General features: G+C 36.2%; 1 protein-coding gene across 1 annotated transcript in view; it reads right to left on the bottom strand.

The window, feature by feature from the left end:
- The window catches only part of ptprma (protein tyrosine phosphatase receptor type Ma), a 207,633-nt gene that overhangs the window by 59,727 nt on the left and 130,766 nt on the right, over positions 1-17,140 (bottom strand). The window contains exons 14-16 of the mRNA XM_042714848.1: positions 15,510-15,584; positions 11,929-12,064; positions 8,476-8,505 (exon numbers count right to left, since the gene is read on the bottom strand). Of these exons, the coding sequence (XP_042570782.1) occupies positions 8,476-8,505; positions 11,929-12,064; positions 15,510-15,584 (241 nt within the window). The remainder of the gene's footprint in view (positions 1-8,475; positions 8,506-11,928; positions 12,065-15,509; positions 15,585-17,140) is intronic.

Here is a 17,140-nt window from a genome sequence, read left to right on the forward strand (position 1 = left end):
GATTTCAGAGGGCTTTGAAACCTCAACACCTCCTTAGACAGGTTTACGCTGTTTATTTCAGTACAGTATCTCTGAATCGTGTAAATACAGTAAAAATCATTTCTCTAATTGCAGTTTGGCAACCACATAGCAACACCCTAGCAACCACCAGAATACTTTAGAAACCACCTAGCAACACCCTAGCAACCACCCAGAGCACTCTAGCAACCACCAAAACACTTTAAACCACATAGCAACACCCTTGCAACCACCCAAACACCCTAGCAACCACCAGACACTTTATCAACCATACAGCAACACCCTAACAACCACCCTGAACACTCTAGCAGCCACCAGAATGTTTTAGCAACCAGATAGCAACACCCTTCAACCACACAAACACTCTAGCAACCACCAGACATAGCAACACCCCACCCAAACACTTTAGCAAACCACATAGCAACACTCTAGCAACCACCAGATCACTTTAGCAACTACATAGCAACACCCTAGCAACCACCCAAACACTCTAGCAACACCATAGCAACCACCCAAACACTCTAGCAACCACAGAACACTTTAACAACCACCCAAATGCCCTAGCAACCACCAGAACACCTTAGCAACTACCTATAAACACCCTAGCAATCATCCAAACACTCTAGCAACCACCAGAACACCTTAGCAACTACCTATAAACACCCTAGCAATCATCCAAACACTCTAGCAACCACCCAAACACTTTAGCAAACCACACAGCAACACCCTAGCAACCACCAGAACACTTTAGCAACTACATAGCAACACCCTAGCAACCACCCAAACACTCTAGCAACACCATAGCAACCACCCAAACACTCTAGCAACCACAGAACACTTTATCAACCACACAGCAACACTTTAACAACCATCCAAATGCCCAAATGCAACCACCAGAACACCTTAGCACCTACCTATAAACACCCTAGCAATCATCGAAACACTTCATCAACCACATAGCAACACCCTAGCAACCACCCAATCACTCTAGCAACCACCAGAACACTTCAGCAACCACATAGCAACACCCTAGCAACCACCCAAACAACTCTAGAAACCACCAGAACCCTTTAGCAACCGCATAGCAACATCCTAGCAACCACCCAAACATTCTAACAACCACCCAAACGCTTTGGTAACCACCAGAACCCTTTAGCAACTACATAGTTACACGCTAGCAACCACCCAAATCATCATGGCATGAGTTTGCAAATGGAAACACTACTCACATTTACTTCAGAACTGTGTAAAAATTTTACAGCATGCTGATATAGATATAAGTGATATATTGTATTATATAGGTATCATTGACAGTTGATTCCATCTGTCTAACTATAAGTGACTCTTAATTCTGAAGCTGTTCTTTGTTTGAGGGGTTTAAGCTCACAGCAGTGTGAGGTTTCTATTAGTATGTATGACTGATGATTTGAGCGGCGTATTGAAATGAGCACTGAAGCCTGACATGAGCTGTCAGCGCGCCATCAAACACATTTCCCGCAGATACAGAGGTCACCTGCACATTTTCACTCACAGACTTTGACGTCTCAGACAAGCACGAGTCTCCCAGCATGCTCTGCTCTTAAAGGAGGAGCTGTGGCAATGCATACTGAAACGACGCCACACTGGGGTGGGGTTTCATAAACCGTCATAAAGGAAATCACTTCTATATTTCCTAATTATTTATTATATTTATATGAATTATTCATTACTATTATTATTATTCTATTATTTAATTATTATATATTTCTATAGGTTATTAATAATGCAGATTATCTCAAACCAGCATTACAAAGTTGCAGGCCTTGTGTAAATTCTATTCTACTTCATTTCTACGAAATTATTATTTATATGTATAATTAATAATTTAATTATAATTCTATTCTATTAATCAATTATTATTCATTATTATATATTTCTATATGCTTATAAATAATGCAAATTGTCTCAAATCAGCATTTCAGAGTAGCAGTAAATTCTATTGTACTCCATTTCTTTATGCTTACTATTTACAATAATAATAATAAAATTCTAAAATAATAAAAATAATAATTATTATTATTTGTATGTGCTTATAAATAATGCAAATTGTCTCAAATAAGCATTTCAGAACGCCGGGCTTTGAGTAAATTGGTTATTGCAGAATAAAATTTGCAGAAAAAAAATTCTTCATAGTATGATTTGATTTCCCGAAGAGTTACATTTCGATCAAGATTTTACAGTTTAACCCAATAATCAGATCAGACAGCGAGTCCTTTCCTATGAGAAACAAAGACATCAGTGCAGTGCTTACATTTGCTCATATTTTTGAGAAATATTTGTCATGGGTTTGCCCTTAATAAAGATGGAGTAACAACTTTGACTTGTCATTTTAATATGATATGATGCGTGTTTATGTGAATGTGCTCTTCAGGCATGAAGGATCATATGACGTGGGGAAATATTAAGATGTAATGTGTTGACAGTTTAATTAAACTGTTGCAGGTGAAGCTCAAACATCTGCTGCTCATCAGCCGACTGCAGCAGTACGAGCATCTGTCAGAAACACTTATAATAACTTATTATGGAGCAGAATTAATATGCAACATGCGCTAGTTGCATGACTTACCTATGACTCAAACTGTACAGTAATCATGCATTCAAGTGTGTGACCCTCAGCGAACTGTCTGATGTGTCCAGTGCATCAATATGATCAGAACACCCTTGAAGGCCAGAACAACATCTCCGAGCGAGTGTAACTGCACATCAGCTACACTAATGGCATTATCACGTCCATTAAACTATTAGCTGGCACTGTAACCTTTACTCTACTAAAATCTCCACGTAAGAGATCTCAGCCAACCACACGACGTTCAGTCTCCATGAACTTCACACAGAGTCCCAACATGCTGCAAATAAATATTTCAAGGCTCTTACAAATGGAATAAATGTTTGCCATCTTTAATAAAAAACAAAAAAAAACAAACACATTAAACACATTTACTTTCATACAATTCCCAAACACTCACTAATACAACAAAAAACAATAATTGTAGGGCTGCACGATTATGACAAAAATCATAATTGTCGTTTATTCCCTTGGAGTCGTAATTGCGATTATTAATTACGATTATCACAATTTACATCGAATGATGTTTACACCATTGTTTGATGTAACTGCATGCTGTATTTTTATATAAAAATAATCAAGCTAAAAAAAACTCTTACTGAAAAACTTTTCTATAGTATTAAGCCTCAAATGTCAAATATACATCAGATCGGTTTCTTCTTTAAATTATAAAAAAGTAAAAATGTGAATGGTATTATAATGTTATACTAAAACTAAAATTAAAATAATGGGAAAAACCCTTTAGATAACATGTAGAAAGAAAAAACGCATCTTTAGCACAGCGAATAACATAAGTGGACTTTGAACGATTAATTGCCGCTTTGAGCGATTACGTAATTGTGGCATCCATAATTGTAATACACCTAAACACCGTAGCAACAACATAAACCCCACTAAAAACACCTTAGCAACCACTTAGACCCCACTTAAACACCCTAGCGACCACCTAGACTTTACTCAAATGGCCTAGCAACCACATAAACACCTTAGCAACCTCCGAGACTCCACGTAAAAGCCCTAGCAACCACCCAGACCCCACTTAAACACCCTGGCAACCACCTAGACTTCACCTAAACACCCTAGCAACAACAAAAACCCCACTTAAACACCTTAGCAACCACCTAGACCCCCACTAGCAACCACCTAGACACCATAGCAACCACCTGGACTCCACTTAAACACACTCGCAACCACCGACACTCCGCTTTAGCACCCTAGCAACCACATAAACCCCACCAAAACACCTTAGCAGCCACCTAGACCCCACTGTAACACCCCAGCAACCACCTAGACTTTACTCAAATGCCCTAGCAACCACATAAACCCAACTTAAACACCTTAGCAACCTCCTAGACTCCACTTAAAAGCCCTAGCAACCACCTCGGCCCCACTTAAACACCCTAGCGACCACCTAGACTTTACTCAAATGCCCTAACAACCACATAAACCCTACTTAAACACCTTAGCAACCTCCTAGACTCCACTTAAAAACCCTAGCAACCACCTCGACCCCACTTAAACACCCTGGAAACCACCTAGACTTCACCTAGACACCCTAGAAACAACAAAAACCCACTTAAACACCTTAGCAACCACCTAGACCCCCATTTAACATCCTAGAAACCACCTAGACTCCACCTAAACACCATAGCAACCACCTGGACTCCACTTAAACACCCTAGCAACCACCGACACTCCGCTTAAGCACCCTAGCAACCACATAAACTCCACTAAAACACCTTAGCAACCACCTAGACCCCACTGTAACACCCTAGCAACCACATAAACCCTACTTAAACACCCCAGCAACCTCCTAGACTCCACTTAAAAACCCTGGAAACCACCTAGACTTCACCTAGACACCCTAGAAACAACAAAAACCCACTTAAACACCTTAGCAACCACCTAGACCCCCATTTAACATCCTAGAAACCACCTAGACTCCACCTAAACACCATAGCAACCACCTGGACTCCACTTAAACACCCTAGCAACCACCGACACTCACCGCTTAAGCACCCTAGCAACCACATAAACTCCACTAAAACACCTTAGCAACCACCTAGACCCCACTGTAACACCCTAGTAACCACATAAATCCCACTTAAACACCCTAGCAACCACATAGCAACTGTCAATCACCCAGAACACAGTAAGTTAATGGTGGTGAGTTTTGCAGTAGTTTCTGCATGCGCTGGTTGCTTCGTTCACAGGTTTGTGTGAGAGTTTAATGCTTCATAAGCCCCGGTGGTTCATCCGATCTCCTCTGGGAGGTTTTATGCGGATTTGCTCACTCTGAATCCCCAGGTACGCCGCACGCACCCATTAATAGACGTTAATTAGACTCTAATTTAATTACAGAGTCTGATTGCTGTCGGTGACTCATTTCCAAATTTTCCTGCGCCGCCTCATCCGATTGCATTACCATTTGGAGTAAACAGGCCGTCTGATCGGCGGCTCGTGCCGCGGCTTTATTATCTGCATCAGAGAGCGACACCAGCGACTCGCGGCCGCCGTACAACAGAGAAAACGACTCCCTCTGCTTCATCTCTCCTCCGCAGCGCAGGAGCCGTCAGCCGAGACAAATGCATATCCTCTTGTTACAATTAATTTGTTTCTTGTTCTGCGTGAGCCCTCAGTGAAGGATTTAATTAAGGCCTCCTGCTCACTCAAACACCGAGTTAAACAAGCCGCTCCTAGAGAGAGAGAGAGAGAGAGAGAGAGAGAGAGAAAGAGAGAGAGAGAGAGAGAGAGAGAGAGAGAGAGAGAGAGAGAGAGAGAGAGAGAGAGAGAGAGAGAGAGAGAGAGAGAGAGAGAGAGAGGGACGAGCGACAGGCACTTTCTACTAAACTTTCCCTCTAGTATCTTCACACTTTACATCAAATCAACACTTCACTTCACTACATTAGCACAACAAAACTCTAAAACGCCTGATTTAAGGCAAGATACACTTCTAATATATAATTTTGAAATATTTAATCCATTCTTTTACATCCCTTTTACTTGTTTTTAACATGATGAGTTTGTTTGTCCATGTTAAACGGAAAAAATGCTGCATGATACGACACGATCACAGATAAAATCATGAGATTTAATTAACAATTACACTGTACTGCAAAGATTATTGATGTACGTTTCACAAGAAAATACCGTTTCAGTCTTTCTACTTCAAAATTCAATGTTTAATTTAATGTTACTTGTTTATTTGTGAAATTTACTAGCAATTTCGGAGTGAAAATGGTTTCAAAGTAAATCTACACCTTATTTTTTAGTGTACGTCAAGCAGGATTTTAGACCAGTAAGATTTTGTTCATTCGTTTAAACAAATCCTTCAAGTGAACAAATCATTCTGAATGATCATTTGTTCATTATGATGCTTAAACACTACTGAAGTCTCTTAAATGTGATTTTAATAACATATTTTACCAAGGAATAATAAGACTAGTTTGAGCTGTGAATGAATCGGCGCATTTAAACGAATCAATTTGAATGATTCAGTGACTCATATAATGAAAGACTCTCATTTGTTGGAATCTACTGCCATAAATATATAATCTGTAGAAAACGCCATTGAATCGTTTCACAAAAAAAGATCAAAATGTCTTAATTTGTCTTATTAAAATAATTAAATACATAAAAAAACAGATTAATCCTAACCTAAAACTCACTTTTAAGGGAACGAATCATTTTGAATGGAAGACAGTTCATTCATTATGATGCTTAACACTACTGAAATCTCTTAAATTTGATGATAAGCAATCTTTAATAAAGCTTAATTATAAAAAAAAATTTGTCGTAAATGAATCTGTGCTTTTTAACGAATCAATTTGAATGATTCAGTGATTCATAACATAAAAGATTCCTTTTTGTTGGCATCTACTGATGTAAATATGGAATCTACTGAATCAAAAAGACCGAAATGTCTTATTTTGCCTTATTAAAATGTGCATATTTTCAAATCATCTGTCTCATTCAAAATGATTTGTTCAATCAAAATAATTCAAAAATTATAAAAACGCAATAAAAATTTTATAAAACATAAGACATCTTTCAGTTGTAAATGAATCTGTGCTTTTTAACGAATCAATTGTAATGACTCGTACTGTATCTACCGTCATACATTTATGTAATCTGGAGAAATGGACACTGAACAAATTAGTGAATGAATCTTTTTTTGTGAATAGATTCAAAAGACTCACTGGGATGAATCAAAATCCTGCTGTGGCTTTAAAGACTTCACATTGCACCTGAATAGCACACAGTGCAAGTAAAACACACTTTTTCTGACTAAATATGTTGATTCTTTACTGTTAATTTGCAGGCAAGTCACCTGGGATAAAAGCATCTGTAAAATGCATGAATGTAAATGTAAACTGACAGATTTTGCACAAGACCAGACGGATGATAATGTAAATCCAGTCAGAGAGGAATGTGGTGCAGTATATCTGTGTCCAAATATAGTGAGAGTTATAAATGCAGCAGATCTATGCCATATCGGAGGATTTGATCAACAGACTCCAGATCTGCTCCGCTCTTATTCTAATCCTGGCTGAGGCTCTGAATCCTCACACAAACACATCCCCTCCATGAATGTCACGTCTGAAGCCCTGAAGAAATCCCATAACGCGTAGAAACCAGATTAAATCTCATATTTGTCAGCGGAGTCCTCTAAAAATAAACTACATTAATTCATGCAGCACCAAACTTCACTAAGTGAGAGACACTTTACAACGAGGTTCCATTTGTTCACATTAACTATTAACAAGAACAAACAATTGGGGGAAAAAATAAATTAATTAATCTTAGTTAACTAAAAATTTCTGAAATAAACAACAAAATACAAAATTTTATATTTCTATATACAATATTAAAAAAATTTCTGAGTTAAAAGTGTTTCTACACCATTTTTTTTTCCAGTGTACATTATTAAAATCAAAAGATGTATCTGTTAAGATTATTAAACGGAACTGATAACATGAACCAACAGATAACAAAGATTATTAAATACTGTAATAAATGTAAATTTAACTAACTAATGGAACCTTATTGTAAGCGATAAAAATATGTATGTGATTCTCACGTGTGAAATTAACTATTTAAACCAATCAAAATCATAAAAGATTTAATAACCATTTAATCAAACAATAACTCAAATATAAGAAAATTTAATAACGACATTCAGATGTTTATACATGTTTGAAGCATTTAATCCAACTATAACTTCTATCTAATCAGATCTCATTTCTGTGTGTGTGTGTGTGTGTGTATGTGTGTGTGTGTGTATGTGTGTAACACATGATGATGATTAACATGCGCTTAACAGACTCATGCAGAACTGAACAGAACAGAACTGAGATAAACATGGAGGGAAAGGAACCAAAGCGATGAATCGGGGCTGATGTGCGGGTGATGCACTAACACAGGCGTGGAGCTGTTTGCGCCTGCACTCGTGCGTCTGAGGGTTAGGCCCAGCTTTCCCTTTGCCTGTCAAACTGCAACGGGAAAACTGGACTCCTGCGCTGCACGAAGCTCTTTCTTATGCTCTAAGGGGATTTTTCATCAGATCAGATCCTCCCCTTCAAACCGCAGCAGCAAAGAGAACCTCCTCCAGAGAGGAATTACCATCGCTCCAGCGTTCGCTGTGATGAATGATTTAAAGAGCTGGGTTTAGCAATGCCAGGGTTTGGTTTGGTCTTAGCATCCATCATTAAAAGCACATAACGGCGGCGGCGGACGCGGGAGCTCAGGCTGGAGTTTGAAGGAAGTCACCGGGTTTGGAATCATGCATGGAATATCAAAAGAGGCGTGGAAGAGAAAGCACTGCAACTAGTTTTCACAAAGTGGTTACTTACAGGTAGTAAGTGTAGGAGTGATAGGATCTTCTGCCGAGTGGGGTGGAAGGGCAAAAGCAGTGGTGGAAGGGGTGGAGGGGGAATGAAAATGGAAGGAAAGAAAAAGTAAAAATATTAATGTCTGAAAATATAGGAAAATGAGCAAAACCTGATATGGTGACACATGTGACGAGTTCTGTTCTGCGTGTGTGCTTTGTGAGGCGGAGCTGTGGGCGGTGCCTATGGTGTGGGCGTGGCAGTCACTAATATCATTAACATCTCATTAAGGGCGTCCTCAGACTTCATTGCAGATGTCATAGTTCATTCAGTTATATTTTTTTTGTTAATTGCAAATTGTTCATAAAAACAATTATTTATTTAAAAAACAATAATGCGTTCATTTCCATATGAATGGCTTTCCAAACGATTTACACAAACTTGTTCTGCTCGTGTTGAATTAACGTTTACATATACATTTTCTTAAATAAGCAAACCCATTTAATTCTTAAATACATAAATTAAATAATCGAGTAAACGTGATTATCTTGTGCTTTATTAATTTTAGTCTATGTACACATGCAGTTACATTGTGTTTCATTAATGAGACTGCACTTTTTCAATTTGTTTTCTCTTTTATCTCAGTTATGCTTAGTATCTCATAATTTGACATTTTATCTCATATTTTCAACTTTTCATGTCATATTTTGACATTTTTCTCACAATTAAGACTTTAACTGGCAATTTAATTTTTTTTACTTTAAATCTAATAACAAAATTAACATTTTATTTTTTTTTTTTTACTTTTAATCTCATAATTAACATTTTATCTCATAATCATGACTATGACTATGGTAATTTTGACTTTTTTAAATTTTTTAATTTCGAACATGTTTTCTGAAGTTTTTGGTTTACTGAATACATCTAAGTAAGAATTTACTAATTTTCTTAATGTTCATCTGGTGCTTTCTTAATGAGGCCCAGTAAGTAAAAAATGTCAGTTTTTGGTCGACTTAATTTTTCTAGAAAGACGTTTTAGTGTTTCGTCAAATATCGATCAATTCTAGACCTCATTTATGAAACGCAAGCAGAAGTAATTCTGTGCAAACCGTTCTCACACACAAAAAAGCTTGCATTTAACCGAACGCAATCATTTATGCAAGAACAATTTACACTACTTCATTCAGCTTGTGTTTCATTAATGAGACTGCACTTCAATCTCTCACAGCTTCATTTTCATTCATCTAGTTCAGGGTGAAGAGAGAGAGAGAGAGGACAGGACAGAGAGCGGTTAGAAACAGGCTGATTAGCTCTCGTTACAGGCAGAAGTAGTGAGTTTGGGCTCAGGTTTATAATTCTGCGACAAACACGAGCTGCGAAAGCAATTCTAAATCAAGTTTATTAGTTGTCTGTCTTAATAGTGAACTCAGTCCTGACTCAATTACTGATGTCTGTGGATATGGATCCCATCAAATTACGCTGAGATTTAAAATGTGATGCCAAGGTCATTATGCTAAAAACGGCCCGGGCGACGCATACAGACGATCTGACAGAAATCGCCTCGTCAGCAAAATGAAGGCATCCCTCTCCAAATGTTTGGCCATTTTGAGGCTCAACAGCAAAATCAATAGAGACAAATACCCTTATTCTGAGAACGTAATGACTCTCATTAAAAACATATTTACTCAGCCCTGCCTTCAATTTACATCTGAAACCACTGAAAACACACTCTGAATCTAAAGCAGAACTGGAGTGGGGCTGTTTGCACGAGGGTTTTTACTCCAGCTGAGGACGGATCTAATGTAAACTCGCCCGGAGCAATGCGCCCTGGGCGTCTCTTTGAAAAAAAAAACGCCTTTCATCAATTTTTCTCTCTTATCTTGCTTTTCTTTCACTCTTTTCTTTTTTTTCTGCACAAGATAAGCTTGGAAAATATTTGTGCTATTTCCCGTCACCAGGTCATTAAAGCGCTGCCGTTTGTTTGAGTGCAGCGCAGGGAGAAAAAAATTAATATTTCATCAGGCAGCATGTATTGGTGCCACAAACTGTGTAATGGTGCTTATCAGAGCGATCAAATCAATTATTCTGTGTTCAAGTGACAAAAGGAGCGTTTGAAAAGCGAACAGAAAATCAGCAAAGATTCGTTTGACTTTCATGTGTTCATGAGCACACTGGATGGCACCATGACATGGGAAGATTTCTGTACGGTACAGGAGCAATACAACAGCTCTCTGAAGCTGAAGAGAGTCATTTTATCCCACGTTCAAACACTTTCTCGTATATTAATGTTCAAAGTCACTGTGAGTGAGTCAGTGGCAGTTTGAATCAACAGTGTGACACTTCAAAACATTCTCAACCAATGACGTGAGTTTGGGGGCAAGGTTATCAATTTGGTTGAATTTTTAATAAGTTTTTATTAGTTTTTTAGTTTTTTCAATTAGTTTCAATTATCTCATAATTGTTGACTGTCATCATAATTTTTAATCTCAATTATTGCTTAGTATGTCATAATTTAAAATTTTTTATCTCATATTTTAGAATTCATATCATAATTTCAGCTTTCTGTCTAATAACTTTGGCTTTTTCTCTCATATTTTTGACTTTTCATTACAATTTTTTTCATCAAATCTCATTTGTCACAATTTACTTTATATTTCATTATTTATACTTTTGTCACAATTATGACTTTTTTTAACTTTATCTCATAATTTCTATTTTTTTGTCAATTTCAACTTTTTATCTCAATTACTGCTTAGTATGTCAATTTTGGCTTTTTAAACCAATTTATGACATAATTTAGACTTTTTATCTCATTTGTCACAATGACTTATTTCATAATTTATAGTTTGTCACAATTAATACTTTATCTTATAAATTTTATTGTTGCTTAGTATGTATTTTTTTTCTTCTTTTCATGTCATAATTTTGACTTTGCATCTCATAATTATGACATTTTACGCTTAGTATGACACATTTTTTACTTTTCATGTCATCATTTAAACTTTGTACCTTATAATAATGACTTTGTCACATTAGCATATTTTATCTCATAATTGATCCTTTTATGTTACAATTATGACTTCTATCTTAGTTTTTGTCATAATATAAACTGTTGCTTAATGTGTCATATTTTTTACTTTCATGTCATAATATAGACTTTGTAGCTCATAATTATGAGTTTTTTACGCCATAATTACTTATCTCATAATTCTGATTCCCAAAGCATGATCTTTGACACATTTAAATACTTTGTCATATGGTAATATTCAGAGTCTTTATTAGCGAGTCACTGGCCCTTTGAATCAACACTGTGAGACATTCTCAGCCAATCACATGAGTTTGGGGGCGGGGCTATCCAACAGGGAGATAGTGGGAGTGCGGTGGTGCTTAAATGACACACTTCAGCTTTAAAGTAATTAAACACAATTTCATGTTAATCAGATTAAATATTGTTGAACAGAAGTGAAGCTCTCTTACCGTTTCTTCATGACCAACACCACGCCGAGGAAGATGATGACGAAGAGCAGGATGCCAGCGATGACGCCGGCGATCTTGACCGTGTGATCCGTCTGTTTCTCGGGTTCCACGGCATCAGGCTTCCGGGTCGCAGCACCTGGAACAGGAAGTCCAGATAATCATGGCTGAAATAAGAGTCACTGTGATCTTATGATGAAAATACAACACATGGGTCCAGACATGTGATGTACAGGTATACTGTAAATATTGACACTAGCAGAAAATGAGTGAAATAACATTTATATGATTGTGTGCTTTTTGTTAATAAAACAGGTTAGTATTAGCAGACAGTTAGTCAAGTTAGTTGATCGGCTGATTATACTGCCTTTGCTTGTAAAAAAAAAAAAAGAAGAAAACACAACAAATATCTCTATAAAACCTCAACTGTTTCTCCTAGACATCAATGAGAGTAAACGGAGACTCCTCTTGAGTTTCAGAAGAGATCTCAACAATGTCTCAAACTATGCTCAGATCAGACAAAATACTAAAGGCTGCAATCAGATCTCAGTATGAACTCAAGCATTTCTCACCAAATCTCAAAAGCAATTTTAAGAAGAACAACTGAGACAAAGGTATAACTTTTTATCTAATTTCATGCCATAATGATGACTTTCTGTCACAATTAGATTTCCTAAAGTATCTCAGCTTTTTTCTCATAAGCAATTTTAAGAAAAACATCTGAGAACTAAAAGTTATGAAGAGATAAAAAGCAACATCTGTTTGTTATCTAAATGGACTAAAAGCAGCTTTGGTTGTGGCACAGAGGAGGAATAGCGAGCGTACGAGAGGTCAGAGAGAAACAGAGCGAGCGTGTTTGCCTGTTTACTGTTTAATGTGATGCATGTCGACCATGTGCCCGATGAAATATCAATTTCCAGCACTAAATGAGAAGAGGATGAAAAATAGTGCGGACGGGACGCTCATTTGAGCCAGCCCGCGAATCGGTTCCTCCTGCCAGCTACGCTTTTTCAATCAAGGCCTGACAACATCCATCAGCCGGGCCTATGGGCTGCCGTTACCATGGTGACGGATGAGCAGGTTCCCGTGTTTGGGTTCGAGTTTATGTTTTGCCACAGGTGATTCCCAACAAACAACAACAAAAGAACTGCTTGCCAAAGATACTCACAAAACTGTGGAAGCCCATTTCTGCCACATAAAAAAAAAAAAAAAAAAAAATCATAATTATGAGATAAAATGCCTTAATTATGCCTCTATTGCCATAATTTCTATTTTTGTCATAATTTCAACATCTCATTATGCCCTTTTATGCCATAATTATGACTTTTTATCTTGTAATTTCAACTTGTCATAATTGAAACTTTTTATCTCATAATTATGACTTTATCTTGATGACTTTTTGGCTCATAATTTTGACATATCAATTTAGATTTTTATCTTATAATTATGGTTTTTAATACCACTACTGCCTTTTTATATCACAATTCCCACTTTTTGTCTCAATTAGTCAGAATGTCATAACTTTGACTTAATTTCTCCTATTTTCAACTTTTCATGCCATATTTCTTCAATATTTCTACAAGTTTTTATCTCATAATTATGACTTTTTGTTCATTTCAACTTTTCTTCTCATTATGATCTCATAATGACTTATTTAGCTCATAATTTTGATTTTGATTTTACTTTCAATTTTTATCTCATGATTGATTTTTATGCCATAACTGAGTTTATCTCATAATTTCTACTTTTATGTCATAATTTAAACTTATCTCAATTATTGCTTAGATATCATAGTTTCAACTTTATACCTTTATTACCTCATATTTCTGCCATAATTTCAAATTTTATGTCATAATTGTTACTATTACTACCAGAATTACAACTTTTTATCTCATAATCATGACTCAATTGTCATGTCATAATTTTGACTCTTCTGCCTCATAATTCTGAATTACCAATGCATGATTTTTCCTCTCATGTGGCAGAAATAAGCTTCCATACAAAACCACTGTAGGAAACAATATCGACTTCATTATAAATTTTGTCGCCTTATTCTGCAAATCATGAAAACATTCTTCACTGAAAATTATTAGCATAAGTGCAGAAATCTCTCTAGGCTTTTGTAATTGTCATGACGCTCATTTGCATTCTGGAGTCTGAGTTTCTTGAGACTGGATGGAGGCGAGAGAGAGTGTTTGAAGACGGACCGCAGGCTGCAGCGAGGGGTCAAGGAGGATGACGATTGGCATAAACAGCCTCACTTCAGATGACCAGAGGTCAAACCATCACAGTCTCGGTCACAAACAAACATGCAAACACTAAGAGGAACAGAATCCATGATCACGCATAATGATTCAGTAACGGACCGAAGAGGCGAGTGATCTGAAGATGTGTTTACATAAGTTTTCATTTAAAAACAAGCCAATTTTCTCTTTTTGGTTTATCTGTGGAAAACTTCACCTTAGCATTACACATCCACAATGAAACGACTGACGGGTGAAATCCTGCATTTCACAGTGGCAGATGAGAGCCGTCACCTGGGACTGCTCAACAAACGGTAAATATTGAAATGTAATTTTCTGACAGGATGTGATGGTCATGCATTGCAAACATCGCGGTCTTGGGTTTCGGGTTTGCCGGGGTCATATTGATTCCTTCGACGGACATCGGTGCTGAATAAAAAGCAGCTAATTTAGTGACTCCTGCTCCAGTGTTTATTTTCCACAGTAAATGCGTGTATTCAGCGTACAGATTCAGCTAATGGAAAGTGACCTTCTACAGGAAGCAAACAGCAGGGATCAAATGAAGCTCATCAGACGGACGGTAACCCTGAAAATCCTCAATTACCTTTTCAACCTGCATCCATTCAGGACTAAAAAGAATCAACAAACGCTGCTTTACACAACAGTCACGGGTTACACCAACACACATGGAAGAAATATTGAAATATACCATATAGCTCTATATTAAAAATTTTTAAAAGTTACACAGAAACCATGAAAACATAAAAATACATGGAAATCCAGCTCACATTTAACCCTAAAAAATAAAATATATATAAAAAAAAATTCTATTTAGCATAAGAATGAATATAAATATAAAAATAAATACAAATAGCGATTGAAATTATTATTTTTTTAGCTTATTTATTTATTTATTTTTTGTTTTGTTTTTTGATAGCTTATTTATTTATTTAGCTTTTGAGTTTTTATTTATTATATTACATAGCATTACATTTATTTATTTATTTATTGTCCATTTCTTCTCAGTGATTCTCTTTGCTACAAAACCTTAATTTTCTTATATATATATATATATATATATATATATATATTTTTTATTTTTTATTTATTTTTTTTTAAATCAGCATACATGTTGGGCAGCATAACAAATACTACCAGGATATATAAATCAATTGAAAAACTAAATATTGTTATTTTCACATTATTATAATATATATTGTAATTTTTTTTTTTTTTTTTTTTGAATTTAGGAGTGAAATATGATCTGGACATGAACACACACACAGTGAGCAGAAACAGGCCTGGTTTAACACACACACAGTGGATCGTGAAAGTTCTGACCTGTTAGTTGGCTGTCGCCGGCAGCAGGTGCGATACGCACATATGGCGTGGTGAGCTGAGTCACAATAATGGCAGCTAGAACAAGAGAAGAGATCCAGCCCAACATGCACAGAGAGAGAGAGAGAGACAGACACGCTGAGGCATCGTTACACCTGTAGGGTTATTAATGCAGAGCAGAACGACAGATGCTTGTGAGCCGCCTACACAGACAGCACTTCACTTCACAACTCATTCTGCTGTATTACTTTTTATACACTACTACAGTTTTTATTAAAATAATTAACTATTTCATATTTATGAATTTTGTCTCAAAATCGACTTTTTATCCCATAATTATGACTTAGTATGCAATAATTTTAACTTTTCCCCTCACAATTATGTCTTTTTATCTCATAATTTGTCTTTTTTCTCAATTATGACTTTTATCTCATAATTATGACTTTTTCTTTTAATTGCGACTTTTTATCTCATAATTGTATTTTTCTTGTAATTGTGACTTTATCTAATAGTTTTACTTTTTTGTAATTGTGACTTTTTATCTCAAAAATGTATCTTTTTCTCAATTGTGACTTATCTCATAATTATATATCAGTATGTCATTATTTTAACTTTTTTACATAATTATGACTCTTTATCTCATAATTTGGCCTTTTCTCTGCTGTGACTTTTTTATCTTATAATTATGACATTTTTTTCTCAGTATGTCATAATTTAAATGTTTTTTCTTATAATTATGACTTAAATCAATTAGTTGTCAAGGCAACATTTAATTTTTTTAACTAATATATTTGATTTCATTTCAGCTTTATTTCAAATAACAAAATGGTTTTAATAGTTTTAAATAACCATGTATTTTTTGCAGAAAAAGAATTGGCAGAAAAGTCAAGAGAAACAGTTTCATACTGTGGCGGCTCACGAAGGCTTTAGAAAAGAGCTTGAGAAAGACAGAAAGATTTTATTCACATGCTCAGTGAGTAATAACAGCTGGACATTGAAAGTGAGTGAATTATTGCATGTACATTTTTGATGTGGAAAACACTAAAAATCTACCCTTCATGTGTGTTTATGAGACACTGATGGCCTACAGAGTGTTTAAAAGTGTTATGATTGACAGGTATAGAGCACAACTGCTGTGAAAGTTCATTCAAACCAATTCTAGTCAATGCATTTTCAATTTGGACCAACAATAGAGGATTTTCTGCATCAGATGGGTTTCATGTTCACGATTATCTTGAAAACTAAAGCCACAAACTCTCATTTGCATCAAACAGGCTTGATACCATTAGAGATGTGGCAAGTAGACAGGAAAATAGATCATGTACCATCTGTGCTCAATTAAATCACAAACAGCGGCGAGAAAAGGCCAGAGCGTTGCTAACTGCTGCCTGAAGTCTCATAACGGTCCACCAGAGGTCAGAAAACGTAAAAACACTGGCGCCGTACGTGAAGCCATCGGGTTTTCATCGGAGTGATTCTCCATCTGTCGAGATGTGATATGATTCCCCTCAGAGCCGTCAAACTCACTTCTGCATTTTAACGGCCCATTTTGTGATTGCATTACATTAAGAATAGCAATGATTTTTCTACATTGTGTTTTCATGACAACTGAACACATTTTGCCTTATATTACA

Source organism: Cyprinus carpio, chromosome A24 (assembly GCF_018340385.1).
Source record: "Cyprinus carpio isolate SPL01 chromosome A24, ASM1834038v1, whole genome shotgun sequence".
Classification (NCBI taxonomy): Eukaryota; Metazoa; Chordata; class Actinopteri; order Cypriniformes; family Cyprinidae; genus Cyprinus; species Cyprinus carpio.